Here is a 21099-nt window from a genome sequence, read left to right as displayed (position 1 = left end):
ATTGGCTAGCTGAAAGACGACAGAGGGTAATGGTTGATGGGAAATGTTCATCCTGGAGTTCAGTTACTAGTGGTATACCACAAGGATCTGTTTTGCATCTACTGCTGTTTGTCATTTTTATAAATGAACTAGATGAGGGCATAGAAGGATGGGTTAGTAAATTTGCAGATGACACTAAAGTCAGTAAAGTTGTGGATTGTGCTGAAGGATGTTGCAGGTTACAGAGGGACATAGATAAGCTGCGGAGCTGGGCTGAGAGGTGGCAAATGGAGTTTAATGCAGAAAGATTCACTTTGGAAGGAGCAAAAGGAATAAAGAGTACTGGGCTAAGGGTAAGATTCTTGATTTGGAGATGCTGGTGTTGGACTAGGGTGTACAAAGTTAAAAATCACACAACACCAGGTTATAGTCCAACAGGTTTAATTGGAAGCACTAACTTTTGCAGCACTGCTCCTTCATCAGGTGGTTGATTTTTAACTTGGGGTAAGATTCTTCATAGTGTAGATGAGCAGATGTACATTTGATCGCTGAAAGTTGCCACCCAGGTTGATAGGATTGTTAAGAAGGCATATGGTGTGTTAGCTTTCATTGGTTGAGGGATTGAGTTTCAGAGCCATGAGGTCATGCTGCAGCTGTACAATACTCTGGTGCGGCTGCACTTGGAGTATTGCATACAGTTCTGGTCACCACATTATAGGAACGATGTGGAAGCATTGGAAAGGGTGCAGATTAGATTTATTAGGATGTTGCCTGGTATGGAGGGAAGGTCATATGAGGAAAGACCGAGGGACTTGAGGCTGTTTTTGTTAGGGAGAAGAAGGTTGAGAAGTGATTTAATTGAGACATACAAGATAATCAGAGGGTTAGTTCGGGTGGATAGTGAGAGCCCTTTTCCTCAGATGGTGATGTCTACCACAAGGAGACAAAGCTTTAAATTGAAGGGTGATAGATATAGGACAGATGTCAGAGAGCAGTAGGGGCATGGAACGCATGCCTGCAACCGTAATAAACTCACCAAATTTAAGGGCATTTAAATGGTCATTGGATAAACATATGGATGAAAATGGAATAGTGTACGATAGATAGGCTTCAGATTGTTTCCACAGATTGGTACAACATCAAGGGCCAAAGGGCTTGTATTGTGCTATAATGTTCTATGCCCTATGTTCTTCAAATATATGAAAAGGAAGAGATAGACCATCTCAAAGGTCGGCGCATTACAGAATGAGGCTGGCGAAATAATAATGGAGGAGGAATTGAATGAGTCTTTGAAGGAAAACACACATAGCATTCCAAAAAATATTAAATAATCTCAGGGCAAAAGGAAGAGAGGAAATAAATGCAATACCTAAAGCTTGAGAAAATGTGGTAGGGAAAATAATTGGTCTGAAGATGAATAAGTCCCCAGGACCTGATGGAATACACCCTCGGTTATTAAAAGGAGTAGTAACAGAGATAGTGGATACCCTGGTAGTAATTTTCCAGGAATGGTTAGATTTCTGGAAAAGTCCCAGAAAATTGGAAAACTGCCAATGTAACATCTTTATTTGGAAAGGGAAAGAGATTTTAAAAAGCAGGTAACTATATATTATCTTAATATCTGTTATGGAGAAAATGCTAAAGTCTTTTATAAAGGCTGTGAAAGGGAAAATGTCGAAGAAAGTTTCGAAATAGTTCTCAGACAAGCTGCTGGACCTTATTAAGACCAATACGCTATCACTTGTCTGGATTGCACAAATATGGCTAAAAAGTTGCAAGGTCAGTAATCAGTACCTCTTATGAAATACGGAATGAAGTAATGATATCAGTGGAATGTAAAAAGCACTGACAGGTAAAATTAGGGAGGATCCTAAGGTGTTCCATAAGTACATCAAGAGAAAGAGGATAACCAGGAAGACAGGAGGGCCCATTAGGGATCAAGAGTGCCCCCTTGTGCAAGGAGCTGCAGGACATCGGTAGGGTTTTAAATGAGTATTTCATTGTATCTTTACTTTGGACAAGGAGACAGGGATACGATTGGAGAAGTGTTTGGAGAGGCAAGGTTCAATCAGTGATAGTCAGATGGCTTTGTTAGAGAGAGGTCATGTCTAACAAATTAAATTGAATTTTTCAAGGAGCTGATCAGGTGTTGAGACCAGGGTTGTGTGATGCTATAGTTTGGATGAATTTTAGCAAAGCCTTAGGCAAGGTAAAAGTACATGGGTCACTGATAAAGAAGGTAAAAGCACATGGGATCTAGGATAGCTTGGCAAGTTGAAGCTACAATTGGGCTAGTGGTCAGAGAGACAGGGCAGTGCTAGAAGGATGTTTGTGTGTCTAGAAGCACTGGGCTGTAATTATATGTAACTACTTGACAAATAGCACAGCCTGAAATGGTTAATGTGGCCTGTAAAGTCTGTGGAAAAACTGACCTTAAAACATTTAGAATTGAGCTAAACACATTGACAGAGCAAAGTTAAAGTAAAAGGAGAAAAAAAAGCTTTTGAATAATTACGGGTTTGGGGAGTAAGTTATTAAGTAGTATCTACAAGATGCAAACAATGAAAGCACAGCGGAGAATTTTAAGGTATGCGTATGATGTTATTTTAATGTTATGTAGTGAAGTGATCTGCAGGTGAGGAACTGAAGAATACCAAACTGAATTAAGGAGCATAAAGTTGACCCCCACATTATTTAGAGATTATGGACCAGTTTTATACAAATCATGGAAGTGCAGAAATTTTAAAAAAAGAGAAATGCAGACGATTTAAGAAGATCACCACACTCAAAGGTTAAAGAAAATTATCTTGAATAATGTTGAGACATGGGATGAGAAAGTTGAAGATTACAAAAAAGATTTTTGTTAATGACTCACCCACGTTGTAAATAACATTTATGACATCAAAAATGATTGAATTCTGTAACCACATCTTTTGCATCAGCTCTTCCAATCTTAATTAAACCACACATGTGAGAATGTCTGAGTCACCATTCTATGATATGAATATGCTAATATAATGTAAGATTAAATCTACCCTTCCCTTGGCTGGCAGGCAATCTGTGAAAAGTGTCAAGTCATCACAAGTTAGCAAAACATTTGAACACAATGGAAGACATGCTTGCTTCCCCAAATGGCTGAATTTCTGTAGTCAGAAGTAATGGCAGTAACGCTTCAGATTTTATGAATATAGAAGGACAGAATCAAGGAGGAAGCCTTTGTGGTACTGGATCTGACTAAATATGTAGACGGATCACAGATAATAATGAAGGGAAGTTCTTGAACTGTGATGGGCAATATTAGAGAATAAAGGAAGAACAAAAGCCACATCAGGGCAAAATATAGCTCAAGTAGCAGAATGCACAAAGCTAATTGAGGCTTTAAAAAAAATAGAAGGTGATAGAGTGAATAATTATACTGACATTTGGTGCACACCTGGAGTAGTGCACAATTGCAGTGGGCCATGGAGCCAAAAGGAATGCATGACATCTAGTGGCCATACCATTCAACATGAAATATTCATCAAAGTTTTGTTGGAGGCTGTCCAGCAACCACAGGAGCTGTCAGCAATTAAAACCAAGGCATATAGGACAATAAAGTTAGGAAATAGCCATGCAGCTAAGGTTACCAGGGATATAATGGACAATGAAGGAGAAAAACATGTAGTGGCAGTGAAAGACCTACTCATGGGATCAACACAACCTGGCTTCAGGGAGCGACCGGGGGAGAGTGATTAATTGGGAAAGCTGGGGGCACAGAAAAACCCATGGTAATATGGCTAACTATCATTAGGAGGAACTAGAAAGTGAATCAAGAAGCCAAATGTTTGGGTACCGGACAGGGTGACTCCCATCAATCATCAGACTCAAGCTGGTAAAAGTAATATGACCAATGAACGTAACTAATACTAAATCTGGAAACCAGTTAGGTTCATCAAACCAGGATGTGGATGGACCGGGACTATACTCTTGAATGATATGCTGCCCTCTTGAAAGCAATTCCAACTTGTGCTTACTCCCGAAATGTCGATTTCCCTGCTCCTTGGATGTTGCCTGACCTGCTGTGCTTTTCCAGCACCACGCTCTGGACTCTAATCTCCAGCACCTGCAGTCCTCACTTCCTCCTCCTGATTCACTGGTGCTTTATGTCAAGTGAAATGCAATCATGATTGGTAATTTGATGAGTGTGGTGTATGCAAGTTTCTTCACCCAGATTGTTGAACTTTTTTCGGTAGTGATTGCAACCAGGTTGACCTTGTTGACTACGATGTCATTTATTAAGGTTGTTAACCTGGACCACTCAGGAAAGCCCTGGATGACCACTATAACCAGGATATTAGATCTCCTCAGTTCACATGACTGACTCTGAACTGGCTAGCCACAGGCAGTGTAATGTGCACAAGCAAATAAAAGGTGACTTGGTGATGGGATTCTGGCCCTGTGCAGTTATTTCACTTTCCAAGGAAACTTCCACTTACCTAGAAGGACAGTAGGATTCCTGTTCAATTCAGACAATGATCAATCTGAAGAAGCGAGAGGAGTTCTCAACGTAAACGAATGGCATTATTGGGCTTTGCCAATGACCAAAAGGGGAAATGAAAGGGAAAAGCACAATGAAGTTCAGAAACATAAGCTGCGAGAACTGATTAAGACCAGTAAGATATGACTGTCAGAGTTGGCATAAAGACTAAGTGATAACGCAAGAATATAGTCAATAACTTTTCATGGAATATGTAATGATGTTATGATGGAAGTGCAACAAATTGTGATAGGATAGTATAACAAGGTTGTGTAAAAACATTTAATTGGATAAGTGTATCAGCCTTGGAAAGCTGAAAATAGTATAACCATAACCCTGTGTAATTAACGAGTAAAACTGTTCATTATCTTGTGATGTGGATAGTCCTCATTACATATACTAAAATAAAGAAATTTGAGTCTTGTTGACCAATATGGTTATGGGAGGTGGGGGAATACCTTTCAGCTTCTGATGTAACAGCAAAGCATTTGGAAATACATAATATGATTGAAGAGTTGCAGAATAGTTTCAGGAAGGAGGAATCATGCTTGATAATATTATTAGTTTTTTTTGAGGAAGTAACAAACAGGATAGATAAAAGTAAAATAGAGGATATAATATATGTGGATTTTCAGAGTTTGACAGATTATCACACATTAGACTATTAAATAAGAGTCCCTGATATTAAGGGTTGTATATTAGCATGGACAGAGGATCAGCTAGCAAAAAGAAGAATGAGATTTAGGAGAAGTGGGATATTTTCAGAATGGCAACCTGTAACTAGTGGAATGCCACAGGGATCAGTGATGGAGATACAAATATATGCAATATACATAAATGACTTGGGTGAGAAGGGTTAATGTACCTATAACCAAGTTTGTGAATGACACACAAATGTGAAAAAGCAAGTGTTGAAAATGATACAAAAAGAGTCTGCATAGGGATATAGACAGATTAAGAGTGGGCAAAAACTTGTCAGATTGAAAATATGAGGTGATTGGTAAGAAGAACAGATGAGTGGGATATTATTTAAATGGAGCAAGACTGCAGAAAGCCACATCACAGATGGATTTGGGTGCCCTCGTACATAAATCACAAAAACTAGTGTACAAATCCATCAGGTATAACATATTAAAATCAAAAAGTTTAAAACTAGGGAGGTCTAGCCAAAATTAGACAAGGCACAAGTCAGATCTGGAACACAGTAAACAATTTTGATCATGTTTTTCAAGGAAAGATACATTCGCCGTCCAGAAAAGTTTCACCTAGGCTGAACCCGGGTATGGAGGGTCTGAGGTTGAGAGGGTCTATACTAATTGGAATTTAGCAGAATGCGAGGCAAAACATATTGAAATATATATGTTTCTTACATGACTTTCAGGTAGGTGTGGAAAGATTGTCTCCCCTTGTAGGAGACTTAAGGACCAGCGGGTGTAAACTTGGAATAAGGAATCACCCATTTAATGCAATGGGGAAGAGAAATTTCTTTTGTTAGAGAGTACTGGATCTGTAGAAATATTTGTCACAGATGTCTGGGTGATTAACTATATTTTGTATATATTTACATATATTAAGTAAGGCTGAGATAGAGAGATTTTTAATCAGACTGGGAATCAAGGGTGAGATGGCAATGCCATGAAAATGGACTTGAGGATTATCACTTTAGCCATGATCTCATTGACTGGCAGAGCTGACTCAATCGGATGAATGGCCGTCTGCTCCAGTGTCTTTTGGATTTAACAAATTCATACTTACCTCCATGCTGAAGGTTCTTGCTCAGCTTGCATGGCTGTAATCAATGTACTTTTTGATAAATTTCTTTGTATGAGTCATTACTTTTTCCCTCCCCTGATGTCTCTCCCTGATATCTTTTATCAAGTTGGAAACTTGTGCTAATGCCTCTTTGAACTCAAGTTTTCGACATCTTTGTAGGATGTCAACCTCAATGAAATTTCCTCAGTCCTCTGTTTTTGGAGTCTTGTTCTCAACAATTATCTACCTCCTCCTGCCTTATCCGGACTGTTTTGTAAAACTCACGTCTGCAAAATACTAATTAAAAGCAAGACCTTCACAGGCAGGTCTGAAATCTAAAATCAACTTTCCTCTATTTTATAACCTAAGTTTATAAATAACAAAAATATTTTATCTGCCTTCATCACAAAACATACCATTTCTACAATGCTCTTTATTTTTTAAGGTTTTTATTATATATTGCAGTCACACTCACCTGTTGTCAGGGTGATGTCAGTGATATTAAATGTACTTCCATCAGGAGACAATGTAATGGGATTCATAAAACCTTCCAGCATTAACGTCAGGTCATTATTAGACAAATTATTTTCTGATATCGGTAATGCAATGTCCAGTTCATATTTACGTTGTTGGTTGACTATAGCATTTAACAAACAAAATAAACAGTTGGCTCAATGTCAAACAATGAACAGAATATTTTAAAGGAAAAATATCAAATCTGGTGAATAATTTAACCTCCCGGAAGTATCAGCTTCAATAAAATTTGTAACATCCAAGAAAATTGGATACAGCCTGATCTGGTGCTCATGTTCAGACAGTGAACAAAACAAATGCAAGAAACTATAGACTGACTGCTCATGCACCAATTTTATGTTAACTAATGAAATTGTTTACCTGGAAAAAACATGAGATATATCTAGACAGCAATAACCTAATAGTGAACATTCGATATAGATTCACATATAAAAGCAACTGCCTATTGAATCACCTCAAATTCTTTCAAGACTAGACACCCTTGGTCGATTATATAAATTCTGCAGCATAATGACACTGGACTTTGAAAAGACATTTCATAAAGTTCCACTTTAATGACTGTGTCACTTTTAACTTCAAATTCAGCATTATAAATTAAGATCCAAAGAAGAGTCAAATGGACTCAAATCATTAACATTGTTCCTCTCCTTACAAATGCTGCTGAGTTTAATTGTGATCTCGAACATTTCAGTTTCTTCTGGATATGAATGACTGTTCCACAGCCTGAGAAATTTTAAATGAAATAAAGAATTTAGATGGTTGGTGGCTACTGTGGCAATGATAACCGACAGACAGGAGCAGCACATTCAGCCCCTCGAGCCTTTAATATTCCAGACATTAGGTACCATTCTCCCCTGCTAGCACCATATTGCTTGAAGTCATTAGTATCTGGAAATCTACTGAGCACTATTCTGTATGCATGTAATGGCTGAACTTTGACAATCCACTTAATAGAGAATTACAAAGTCCACTACTTTCTGAGTGAAGAAATCCCACCTCACCTAAGTCATAAAATCATCCACCTTTATCCTTAGCTTAAGTCCCCTTGTGCTAAACTCCTCAACCAAGGAAAACATAACTTCTGCAAGTACTCTGTCAAAACATTTGTGCATTTCTAAGTGATCAACTCTCATTCTTCTAAACTCTATAAAAGAGATCCAGTCTTCTTAATCTCTCCTCAAAGGATAGTCCTGTCATCCCCGGAATTATACGTTATGATCTCCCACCATTTAAGAAATGCCCTACACCTCGGTTCCAGCTGTTTTCTGGTGGGAGAAATGACCTAGTTAAGAAGCGCAAGGTTTCTTTTATTGGTTTCCAATGTCCAAGCACACGCAGGGGAGCCAAAAGGTCGAGTGATGTCTCTCCTTTGACTCCCAGTAAAATGGTGGCAGCATATTTTATATTATCTTAGTGTGAAGCATACAATTTGTGCATGATCCGTCAATTAAACAATAGATTGCATCCAAATTTGTAGAATACAGTTGGTGCAATATTTTTTCTCAATCAAAGTTTGCATACTGGTTGTTTGGCTATTTGCCTAACCTGTCAGCCAGGGTTCACCCACTCCTTGTAGATTAAGACATGTTTGTGCCATGCTAAGCCTTCATTAGTCAAAGTTCACCCACTCTCTGTGCTCGCAGAGATACGTTTGTGCTAAATTAGCCTCTTTACTCCTAATAAAGTAAATAACTTCACACTTGTCCACATTATATTTCGTCTGACGTGTTCTTGTCCACTCACTCCACCTGTCCAAATTTCCTTGAAACCCCATTGCTTCCTCCTCAGAACATATGTTGACACATAGTTTTCTATCTTCCACAACTTGGAAATATTACATTTGATCACCACATACAAATCACTGATGTAAATTGTGAATTGCTCGGGTCCAATCAATTGTTCTTGCAATATCTCACTAGTCACAGCCTGCCGACCTGAGGATGAACAATTTATTCCTAGTCTCTACTTAATTTCAGTAAACCAATCCTCAATCAATGCCTGTATATAATTTCTATCACTTTTACTCCAATTTTATTTACTAATCCCTAATGTGGGACTATATTCAAAGCCTTCTGAAATCCAAATACACCACACCTAATGGATCCCCCTTACCTACTCTAATAGCAATGTTCTCAAAAAACCCAATAGGCTGTGAAACACTATTTCCCCTTCTTAATCCATGTTATTATTTTCTAAATGTCCAGTTATCACATTTTTAATAATAGATTCCAAGATTTTCCTTAGAAATGGCAAGATAACATGTTTGTAGGTCCACAATTTCTCCCTCCCTTCATCCTTCCTTAAATAGTAGGTTTAACCTGTGATCTCCCATTCTGCAGGCACCTTTCCAGAATCTATTGATATTTGAAAAATGATTAGCAATATCTGTATTGCCATCATAGCCATCCATCTCAACACTCTAGGATGCAGATGATTGAGTCCCAGGGATTTATGTTTCAGTCACATTAACTTGTCCAATTCTACTCTTTTTTACTAACAGTAATTACTGTTCTTCATTTCTACAAGAGCAAAACAAAACAAACTTTCAAAATATATATGATAGTTAGAACAATCTCAAAACATATGGCTAAACAAAAGTTCTAACTTGTTTCCCAAGCTATTGGTTACTGAGATAGAAGTTTAAAAACTGACAGCTGTAACTCTGAGTTCTAATAATCTGCAGGTTTCAAACAAAACTCTCCAAGTTTGGAAGTTTTACAAACTAAACTCTTGTGGAAATAATTGACCCCCAAATTATTCCTAGGAGATAAACTAAAATGGCTTCTAAACTCAACATTGATGTATTCTGAACAAAGAACACATGAATTAAAATGAAAAACTTGCTACTGAACTAGTTTTTTTAAGATAATTGTTGATCCTTGATTTTCTGAAGTGAAAACAAAGCTAAAGGCTTTGCCTGCCTACTCCAAACTGTCATAAAAAACAATAATATAAATATTCCATTTACACCACAAGGGTTTGCAGTTACCCGTTCTCCTCTGAAATATTGAATTTAAATCACTGTTCTGGAAGGATTCTCTGATCTCCTACTTCCTTTAAAGAAAACTCTTCACAGAAGTAAGTAACATCCACTAACATACAAACTTTACAACTTCTCACACTACAACAACCCAAGATTTCCTATTGTAACTTCTCCTGTCCCAATGTGTAATGAACCTGCATGTCTTTGCAAAGCTTAGCATTTTACTTACCTATAAAAGCTCCTATAGCTCATTTTTTATGTTTCTTATTAGTTTACATGCAAATTTTATTCTACATTTCTTCAATAGTTTCTTGGTGCTCCTCCTTTGAATTCTAAAATCTAATTTTCTGACTCTGAGACTGTGAACTTGGCTCCATTAGGCAGAAGATACAGAAGCTTGAACAAACATACCCAAGGTTCAAGAACAACTTCTTCCCTGCTGTTATTAGACTGCTGAATGCACCTCTCTAACTTCAAATAATGCTCAGCTTGCTAATGTTGATCTTGCTTTGAGCACCTCCAATGCTGCCCTAAACTTGTACACCGTGCTCTAGCAAAGCACCCAATGATCTGTATATTCTTCTTTGCTATGATCTGCCTGTACTGATCGCAAAACAAAACTTTCCACTGTATTTAGGTACATGTGACTGGAATAAATCAAATCAATTCTGATTTACCTTGCCTGTAAACTTGAAAAACAAGCAATTTGTAACAACTCTTCCTGCCATTTTATTGACTGTGGTCTCAATGCAGTTTTCCTTCTGCATCAACATATTGCCTTAATTAAAATCTTGGCCTGGATTTAATTGTTCTTTAGGCCTCTTATGACAATACTTCAAAGATCGATTTCTAACTTTGTATCAGAGAATTTCTTTAACTCAGGAATGTAAGTTGCTACAGTCTCACTTGATGATAGGTATAATATTTGTACAATGTTTGTAAATTAAAAGCAATAGATCTGATGTTTACAAACTTTTGCACAACAAGAGAAGTAGAGCAGGGCTTCAACCTATTGCTTTGTCAACATCCTCAACTGTTGGCTCAATCTTCAACAACGTGAATATATAACATACTTATCCACTCAAAAAGATTGTGGAGATAATCTGCTAAATCTCCTAGAGCATGGGAAACTGAAACTATTTGAAAACTGTTTTTCATATAAGGTTAACTAAAGACCTCGTAAACTACAAGAGCCTAATATTTGATTAATTACTTATTACTGGCTCAATGCTTCCTCGGAATGAAGGTCACTCTGCTACATTATTAATCAAACACCAATTCCCAAAAGCATTGGAAAGATTCCATGGAGTGACTTTTATGGTACACACCTGGATGATACTCTGTTGAGTTGATTGCCTGACTTATATAAACAAAACAAGTTTAATGATAACAAATCAAGCTTAAATGTTGCTAGTGGAAGATTGACAACAAATTATTGTGCTATTCCCCCTAATGTAATGAAATTCAAACTTTAGTTACCTCAATCATGCATTGTTTTTACATTGCTGAAAATGTGTTGCTGAAACAACGCAGCAGGTCAGGCAGCATCCAGGGCACAGGAGAATCGACGTTTCGGGCATAAGCCCTTCTTATGCCCGAAACGTTGATTCTCCTGTTCCCTGGATGCTGCCTGACCTGCTGCGTTGTTCCAGCAACACATTTTCAGCTCTGATCTCCAGCATCTGCAGACCTCACTTTCTCCTCATTGTTTTTACATTAAGTAGCAAAATCAGAATGTCATTATTGCAAAGTCAATTTGACAATATTAAACAAATCTTTAGTCTGAAAAGACAAATTAAGTTAGGAAACTGTTTTTAAATGTTATCTTAATCGTTATGAACACCACAGAAAATCCAACAATAGTAATGCATTAATTTCTTACCATTTCTTTCCACTCTGTTGTGATGGATTTGAATCTTATTGTCTTCTGTTAAGGAAGACCTATCTGCCTAAATTAGAATATATAAATGTTATTTGATTTGATAAAGAGCTGCTAATTCACAAAACTCACTGTTTTATCAGAAACAACAGTAAAGATGTAGTGATAATTAATTCATGCATCCAATTTCAGGATGTTTGTCTTATTAAATAATAGCAGTGGTGATCAAGAAAATTAGCATATATTTGCCTTCAGAATTTGACTTTAAAATAAGACATTAACAATAAGACATTAATGGTGTTCACTTTTTCTAATTTTCTACTTTCTTCTTTTCATGGCCACAGCTCTCTGTTATCATTTATCCACAAGAATGTGAATATCTGAGAAGATAGTGGAAATCTGCAGAAATTTACTGTAGTGCTACTTACAAAAATTATTAAAAAGTGTAGCTGATATCAATAGCTCCTCTACAGAGGAATAATTTATTCATAATTCCTCTACTGTTACTTCACCTCGGCTAGCTGAAGTGATGGGAATGCAACGACATTAAAGAAATCTAGACATGAAAAGCAGAGTACTTATTAAAAGTTGAAGTTTGAAAATTATTATGAACAAGACTGAAGGAAAGAACTATCACTGTAGTCCCACCACTCCAGGATTGCAACTTCAAAATAAATATACCTTTTCCAGTCGTCAAGATAGCCAAATAAGTACCTTGACTATGTAAGGTTTTATATAAAGGAGATTAACCATGTTTCTTAATAAACATAATTATGGGCTTATCAAAGCAACACTTATTCAATAATGCTGCTATATTTTATCAACAAACTCATTCAGTAATGTAAAAAAATCCTTATCCCTGTATCCCCAACATGCACACGTAAATACACATGTACATCTTTCCAGAATAGAGGGTGACAGAAAGAAATCTCTCTGCAAAGGTTGTCTTTATGTAAAAGAATCATCTTGGCCAACGGGTCATTCTTGATGGCAAAAGGATTAAGTATAGGATGTTCCAGAGTCTGTTGCTTCGATGGTCTGACTTATGCGGTCACTAATCATGCATAATTATCATTGAGCTGTTGACACAGATCTCTCAGAGCTTACAATCTTAAGATGTTCTTCTGTCACCCTTTCAAAAGAACAAATATGTTTTGCCTTAAACTGATATGAAGCATATATTTTCAGATGTAGGACTGATAAGTGTCTCTGATTAATATTCCTTCCAACAGAGCTTGTTTTAATAGGCTTTCTTCCAACTCATTTGGAGAATACAGGAACCTCACTGAGCTAGTCATTGTTCAAAACAGCACCAACAGGCTTTCACAGCACAGCCAAAGGCTATTCACCCCATCTTATCCACTTTGCTATCACGAGTCACATAATTTCTGGCAAGTGTTGTTGAAATAAACAACTCCCAATGTTTACAGTGATGTTTCAATGACCTCTTTTAAAGAAACCACTCCAGGAATGTCCACAAACCTTGAAACAGACTCCTTTCTCCATGATCTTTCAAATCCATTGACCCCCAAGCAATATTAAACATAAAATGTCTTTGTAACAAAGTTTATTAACTGACAAGATCAGCTGAATGCATCCATACAATCCTACTTTGAAAGAATTACTCAATCTGAAGCCCTACTTGATTGTACTCAAGCAATGTTTGACATAAGTTTGAAATTTCTTGGGGCCTGGAATAAATGTTTTCAAGGCTCAGCTTCAAGTGATATGGGTCCCTTAATGGCGTTCTCTATACTCAGCTTCAAATTGAAGCTATTGGGTGGATTCCTGAGGCGGAAGGCCCAATGGAAAACCCTGCAGCACTGGCATGTTGACAAAGCCAACAAGAAATCTGATGCTCCCTAGGCTGAAAGGGCAAGCCTAAGTTGCTGAATTTTTAGAATGTTCCCATGACAGCCTCTTGCATCAATATATTGTGGAACAAATTAGGGATAGAGTTATCCTCAACATAGTATTATTTAATGTGGCAGGGTTAATTAGTAATCTCATGATAAACAATTCACTGGGAAATATTGATCATAAAACTGTTACATTTCATAAGAAGATTTGAAAATGACATACGTCAATCAGAAGCAAATATTTTAAACAAAGTCACGGACATATTGATGAGCAGAGGGCTGGTCAGTTGAACAATTACAATTGTCAGACATGATGGAAAATATCAGTGGGAACAATTTAAGAAACAATTCACACTGTTCCACATAAGAACATTGCACTGAGAAACAAAATCTCAATAAATGATGTCTGTGTCTCATCTTGGAATCAACAATACCCTATTAGATTGATAAAGGAGGTTCATATGAATGAAAGGAACCTGGTCTCAGAATTTGAAATGTTTTAGAAATAAGAAAAGAGTGTGTAAGAAGTTGATAAAAAGGAAAAGAATGGAATGAGAAGAAATTAGCCAGAAGCATAAAAAAAGAAAATGTAAAACCTTTTATTTACATAATAAGGGGAAGAGAACAACTAAAGTAAATATTGGTCCCTAAGAAGCAGAAACAGGAAAAATAACATGGAAATAGAGGACATTGCAGAGTCATTTGACAAATGTTGTGTTAGTCTTGATAGAACTTGCAGTCCCGAACTTAGGGGTAACATAGAGCCTAAGATGTGTCGAAATTATGGTAAGTAATATCAGCAGAGAAGAAGTACTGAAGAAATTAATAGAAAATTAAACAAAATATGATCGAGCCATATAAAAAGTTCTTAAGGCAGATGACCAAATGGTTGGTCAAAATCTTTTTAAGAAGTAGGTAGGAGAGAGAAACTAAGAACACAGAAATCTCAGGACTCAAGACCAACCCACATGTAGGTATGTCCATCAATCTTGAAATAATGAAAATCAAGAATGCAGAAGAGATCAGAATTCAACATATGTGATAGCTCAGAGGGTTGTGCATCTGAAAGGGATTACAGTGATATGATGCTTGATGGAGGAATTTGAACAGGACTCTAAGTCTGGAAATTGGCTACAGAGTTTTTTTATGACATCAGTTTACAGAGGGTAGATTCTAGGAGGTCAGCCTGAAGTACATTAGAATAATCAAACCTAATGATCCACCTCATTGCTCGTTCCAATTGTACAGAGAATAGTAATCCTGGAGAATGTGGCACACTCTGGACTATACTCCCTCCCACAGTAGTTCAAGTTTCGCGCTGATGGTATAATAACTTCTGACACAAATTTAAATTGCCCATGGTGTCCAGGGATCTGCAAGCTAGGTGGATTACCCTTGGGAAATGCAGAGTTACAGGGATAGGATAGGCGTGTGGGTCTGGGTGGGACGCTCTTCAATGGGTCAGTATGGACTCGATTCTATTCTACAGTCCAACTGTATATAAAAGTTGAGTTCCCTTCGGAGATTCCAAATTACGCAGATACCATTGATCATTTTTCAATTTAATAATGGGACATGGGCATCCCTGGCTGGTGAACATTTCTTGCCAATCCCTGACTTCCCTTGAGAAGCTGGTGGTGAGTTGCCTTTTTAAGCTGCTGCCATCTTGTGCTGTAGGTAAAGCCACAATGCCCTTAGGATGGGAATTCCAGGATATTGATCTAACAATACTGAAGAAACAACAATATATTTCTGGGTCAGAATGGTGAGTGAATCGGAGGGAACTTGCAGGTGGTGGTGTTTCCACGTATCTTCTGGCATTGTCCTTCTAGGTGCAAGTGGCCATGGGTTTGGAAGGAGCTGTCTGGGGTGAATTTCTGCAGTGCATGTTGTAGTTAGTAGGCACAGCTTTATCATGAACGATGTCAAGCTTCTAGAGTGTTGTTGAAGCTGCACTTAACCAGGCAAGTGGGGAGTATTCTATCACACTCCAAACTTGTGTCTTGTAGGTGGTGGATAGGTTTTGGGAGTCAGGAAGTGAGTTACTCATCACAGTATTAATAGCCTTTGACCTGCTCTTGTAGCCACTGTGTATACGTGGTGAGACCAGTTGAGTCTCTGATCAATAGTTGATCCCAGGAAGTCAAGAGTGGGGGATTCAGTGATGATAACACCTTTGAATGCCAATAGTTGGTTGTTAAATTGTCTCTCACTTACTATGGTCATTGTCTGGCATTTGTGTGGCTCAAATGTTACTTGCAATTTACCAGCCCAAGCCTGGATATTGTCCAGATCTTATTGCATTTGAACATGGTCTGCTTCAGTGTCTGAGGAGTCATCAATGGTGCTGAATATTGTGCAATCATTGGCAAATATCCCTACTTCTGACATTACGATGGATGGAAGGTCATTAATGAAGCAGCTGAAGATAGTTCGATCCAGGACGCTCCTGAGGAATTCCTGTAGACTGTCCTGGAGCTCGAATGACTGATCTCCAACAAACACAACCATCTTCTAATGCCGAAAAGTGTAGCACTGGAAAAGCGCAGCAGGTCAGACAGTATCCGAGGTGCAGGAACATCGATGATTTGTGCATAAACCCTTCGTCATGAATGCTGTGCTCTTCCAGCACCACACCTTTTGACTCTGACTCTTCAGCATCTGAAGTCCTCACTTTCTTCCATCTTCCTATGTGCCAGGTATGACTCCAACCAGAGGAGATGTTGACCCCTGAAATCCATTGATTCCAATTTTGCCAGGGCTCCTTGATGCCTCACACAGTCGAATGCAGCCTAAAATCAAGGCCCGTCACTCTCACCTCTTCTCTGGAATGCAGGTCTTTTGTCAATGTTTGATCCAAGTCTGTAATGAGGTCAGGAGCGGAGTGATCCTGCAGGATCCCAAACTGGGTATCACAGAGCACTTTTGGAAGAAAAGTGCAGATCAGGATTATTTCATGCTTTTGAATAGTCTTTGATCTATTTAAATAAATAGCCAAAATACATTTGTTCCTTTCAAATAGGACAAAAATACTATTTCATTCTCTGTGTACATTCCAAAAACATTTCCAGATAACAGGCTTAATACATGGGCCTAACTTGCTTGATCTATTGTTTCAGCATTAATTTACTTTTTCTTTGTCAGGTTGGCACCTCCACTAAGATAGTGATGGGAGAAATTTCAAATGTATCACAGAGTCAAAGAGGTCTACAAGCCAGAAAAATTCCCTTTGGTTCATTGTTTCAAAAGGTCAAAAACAATCACCTAACTGTTCCAATCCCATTTTCTAGCACCTGCCCAAAGCCTTGGCATTGCAAATGCATATCCATACACGTATAGTCATAGAGAAGTGCAGCACAGAAACAGACCCTTCAGTCCAACTTATCCATGCTGACCAGACAGCCCAACCCAATTTAATCCCACCTGCCAGCACCTGGCCAATATCCCTCCAAACTCTTCCTATTCATATACCCATCCAGATGCCTTAAATGTTGCAATCGTACCAGCCTCCACCACTTCCTTTGGAAGCTCATTCCATACGCGTACCACCCTCTGCATGAAAGAATTGCCCCTTAGGTCTCTTTCATATCTTTCCCCCCTCACACCAAACCTATGCCCTCTAATTCTGGATTCTCCCACCCCAGGGAAAAGACTTTGTCTATTTATCCTAGCCATGCCCCTGATGATTTTATAAACTTTTATAAGGTCACCCCTCAGCCTCCGACGCTCCAGGGAAAACAGCCCTAGCCTATTCAATCACTCCCTCTAGCTCAAATCCTCCAACCCTGGCAACATCCTTGTAAGTCTTTTCTGAACCCTTTCAACTTTCACAACATCCTTCCAATAGGAAGATCAGAATTGCACACAATATTCCAAAGTGGCCTAACCAATGACCTGTATAGCCACAAAATGACCTCCCAACCCCTGTACTCAATACTCTGATCAATAAAGTAAAGCATACCAAATGCCTATTCACTATCCTAGCTACCTACGACTCCACTTTCAAGGAGCTATGAACCTGCACTCTTTGTTCAGCAACACTCCCCAGGACCATGCCATTAAGTGTAGAAGTCCCGTTAAGATTTGCTTTCCCAAAATGCAACACCTCTCATTTATCTAAATTAAATTCCATCTGCCACTTATCATTGCCTCATCTGATCAAGATCCCATTGTAATCTGAGGTAACCTTCTTCGCTGTCCACCACACCTCCAATTTTGGTGTCTTTTGCAAACTTATTGACTGTACCTCTTATGCTCACATCCAAATCATTTATATAAATGATGAAAAGTTGTGTACTCAGCACCAATCCTTGTGGCGCTCCATTGGTCACAAGCCTCCAGTCTGAAAAACAACCCTCCACCACCCTCTGTCTTCTACCTTATTGACGGTTTCTATTACTTACCACCCTTAACTGGCAATCAACATGCCAAACAATCACCCATTACTTTTCAATTAAGTTTTATTGCCTCAGCATTAAGCTCAAGTTTTGTTTAGGTTTGGAGCAGTAAATTTGCAATTGTTGTTAAGGAGTTTATTTTAGGAAGATTCAGCACGGTGTTTTCATAGCTCATGCTCTGAAAAGACATTATCATGTCCATAGCCTTAAAAGCCAAAACATTCCGATTAAGGTGAGGAGGCAGAGTTTACTAGCACAATGTTTTGTTTAACTTCTGTGGTGGAGAATGTGCAAATCCTACCAGAAGGTTCAACAATTTTAAACTGTTTTGGTACTTGACTTCCTTGACCATAGAATGTGCAAAGTTTGATTCTGACAATCTCTTTTATATGGTGACCTTATTGATAAGTGACATCTTTCGTGGGGTTGCTAGGAGCGTAATGATTGAGCCACAAACCAGCCTTAAATTGCACATGGGATCTGTAAGACCACAAGACATTGGAGCAGACATTAGACAATTCAACCCATCAAGTCCACTCTGCCATTCAATCATGGCCAATAGGTATTTTAACCACATTCTCCCACTTTCTCCCTGTAATCTTTGAACCCCGTGGCAATCAAGAACTTATCTATTTCTGTTTTAAATATACTCAATGACCTGGCCTCCACAGTCCTCTGTGGCAATGAATTCCACAGATTCACCACTGTCTAGACAAAGACGTTTCTCCTTATCTCCATTGTAAAAGGTCTTCCCTTTATTCTAAGGCTGTGCCCTCGGGTCCTCGTCTCTCCTGCCGCTGGAATCTCTGGTCCAGGGTCGCATGGTCCACTCTGTGCAGGCCATTCAGTATTCCGTATGCTTCAATCAGGCACCCCCTCCTCATCCTTCCAAACACCATCAAGTACTGTCCCAGAGTCCTGGAACATTCCTTGTATGTTAAGACTTTCATTCCTGGGATCATTCTCATGTACCTCCTCTGGAACCGTTCCAGGGCCAATACATCTTTCCTGAGATATGGGGCCCAAAACTATTCACAATACTGTAAATGTGGTCTGACCAGAGATTTATAAAGCCTCAGAAATATATCCCTGTTTTTATACTCTAGTCCTCTTAAAATGAATGACAGCATTGTATTTGCCTTCCTAACTACAGACTCAACCTGCAAGTTTACCTTAAGAGAAATCCTGGACCAGGATTCCCAAGTCTCTTTGCACTTCAGATTTCTGAATTTTCTCCCCATTTGGAAAATAGTCCATGCTTTTAATCTTTCTCGTAAAGTGCATGACCTCACAACTTTCCCATGTTGTATTTTATCTGCCACTTCTTTGCCCACTGTCCTTACCTGTCCAAATCCTTCTGCAGTCTCCCCACCTCCTCAATACTACCTGTCCCTCCACCTATCTTTGTATCATCTACAAGTTGAGCCAGACGGCCTAAGAATGCCATCCTGGGATGGCACAAATGGGCATTCTATGTTTGAGTTCTCTGGCATGGTGGAGGCCTTTGGAATGATGGCATATGTTGCCACAGTATTTTGAGACTTGGTATCAGTTGGCAGAGAGGCAATTCAGTCTTTGTTAGTTACAGACATACTGCCATTGAAATATTGAGTCATTATCAGCTAGACATGCAAGAATCCCTTCATTTAGGCATTGCCTGCCAGAGCCCTGGTCCTTCATCCCTTTGTTTCAGAATAGATGGAGCTGTTGAGGTGGAAAATGCATGAATGAGCTTCTTAGCTGTAATATGTGATCTTTGCCATGAGGCACTCTCTAAAAGTAGCTAACTTGCAAATGGTTCTAATAAGGATATAATAAATTAATAATATAATAACTACACTGATAACAAGTTAAATAATTATTGTCATTCTTCAAATTAAGCTGCACTACACTTCATGAACCTGTCAGGGGTTCCATTCCTGGGTCATTCAAGAACTGCTTATTTCCAGGACAAGGATATATAACCAGATTCCAGCCTGACATTTGGTCACTGATGAGGGTATTATACGAAGGAGCCAGAGAGGCTGTGGACTCTAACCGCATACAAAGTTGAGAGAAAGATGATTGCAAATGTCTGACACACATAGCTGCTTCCATGACCTTGATAGTTTGATTATGCATGAAGTAAATTGCACCAACTAGCCCGAGGTATCTTTCACTTATGAAGTACAGATCAAATTTTGCATTGATTGTTTTTGTTTGAGGGAAGGGTAGTCCTCTTTGTCATAGTCATAGAGATGTATAAGATAGAAACAGACCCTTAGGTCCAACTTGTCCATGCCGACCAGATATCCCAAATTAATCTAGTCCCATTTGCCAGCACTTGGCCTTTATCCTTCCTATTCAAATACCCCTCCAGATGCCTTTTAAATGTTGTAACTGTACCAGCCTCCACCACTTCATCTGGCACTCATTCCATAAACACACCACACTCTGCGTGAAAAAGTTGCCCATCAGATCCCTTTTTAATCTTTTCCCTATCATCTTAACATATTCCCTCTAGTTCTAGACACCCCCACCACAGGGAAAGTATCTTGTCTATTTACCTTATCTGCGCCCCTTATGATTTTATAAACCTCCATAAGGTCACCCTTCAGTCTCTGACGTTGCAGGGAAAACAGTGCCATGATATTCAACCTCTTCTTATATCTCAAACCCTCTAACCCTGGCAACATCTTTTATCAACCCTTTCAAGTTTCACAACTGCCTTCCGATAGGAGGGCGACCAGAGTTTAAAAATATGATTTGAAAGCTTGTATTTTAGTGTCTTTCCTCTTTGTTACAAGAAAATAGTTACTCACCAAAAGAGAAGCATTTGAATTATGTGGCTGATCAACTTCAACTATTGCATGTTGACTGGCAAGCAATAGCAACAGACAATGTAATATAATCTTATGTTGCCTCGCCATTGCAAGTGTCCAAAACCATAGAGATATTGATATATACTGGAAAAAAAACAATAAAAAGACATGATTAGAATACAGCAGCATAGTCACAAAAGCAAAATACTGCAGGTGCTGGAAATCTGACGTAAAATACCTAACACATAAGACCATAAGACACAGGAACAGAAATTAGGCTATTCAGCCCATTGAGTCTGCTCCACCATTCAATCATGGCTGATATGTTTCTCAACCCCATTCTCCTGCTTCCTCCCCATAACCCTTCATCCCCTTGTACTTGAGAATCTATCTACAGAG

The 21099-nt window shown here is 38.6% G+C and overlaps 1 protein-coding gene across 1 annotated transcript in view; it reads right to left on the bottom strand.

Annotated features, from left to right (window-relative positions):
- Window positions 1-20808, bottom strand: part of LOC122539844 (adhesion G protein-coupled receptor F2-like) — a 99013-nt gene extending 78205 nt beyond the window's left edge. Inside the window, exons 1-3 of the mRNA XM_087976632.1 lie at window positions 20701-20808; window positions 11647-11713; window positions 6723-6884 (exon numbers count right to left, since the gene is read on the bottom strand). Of these exons, the coding sequence (XP_087832758.1) occupies window positions 6723-6884; window positions 11647-11713; window positions 20701-20808 (337 nt within the window). The remainder of the gene's footprint in view (window positions 1-6722; window positions 6885-11646; window positions 11714-20700) is intronic.
- Window positions 20809-21099: the final 291 nt, after the last annotated feature.

This window comes from Chiloscyllium plagiosum, unplaced genomic scaffold (genome assembly GCF_037043375.1).
Source record: "Chiloscyllium plagiosum isolate Xiang-an unplaced genomic scaffold, Cpla_swu_hap1 HiC_scaffold_3, whole genome shotgun sequence".
Lineage (NCBI taxonomy): Eukaryota > Metazoa > Chordata > Chondrichthyes > Orectolobiformes > Hemiscylliidae > Chiloscyllium > Chiloscyllium plagiosum.
Note: the sequence above shows the minus strand (reverse complement) of the source record. Positions and strands in the feature narration are given on the sequence as shown.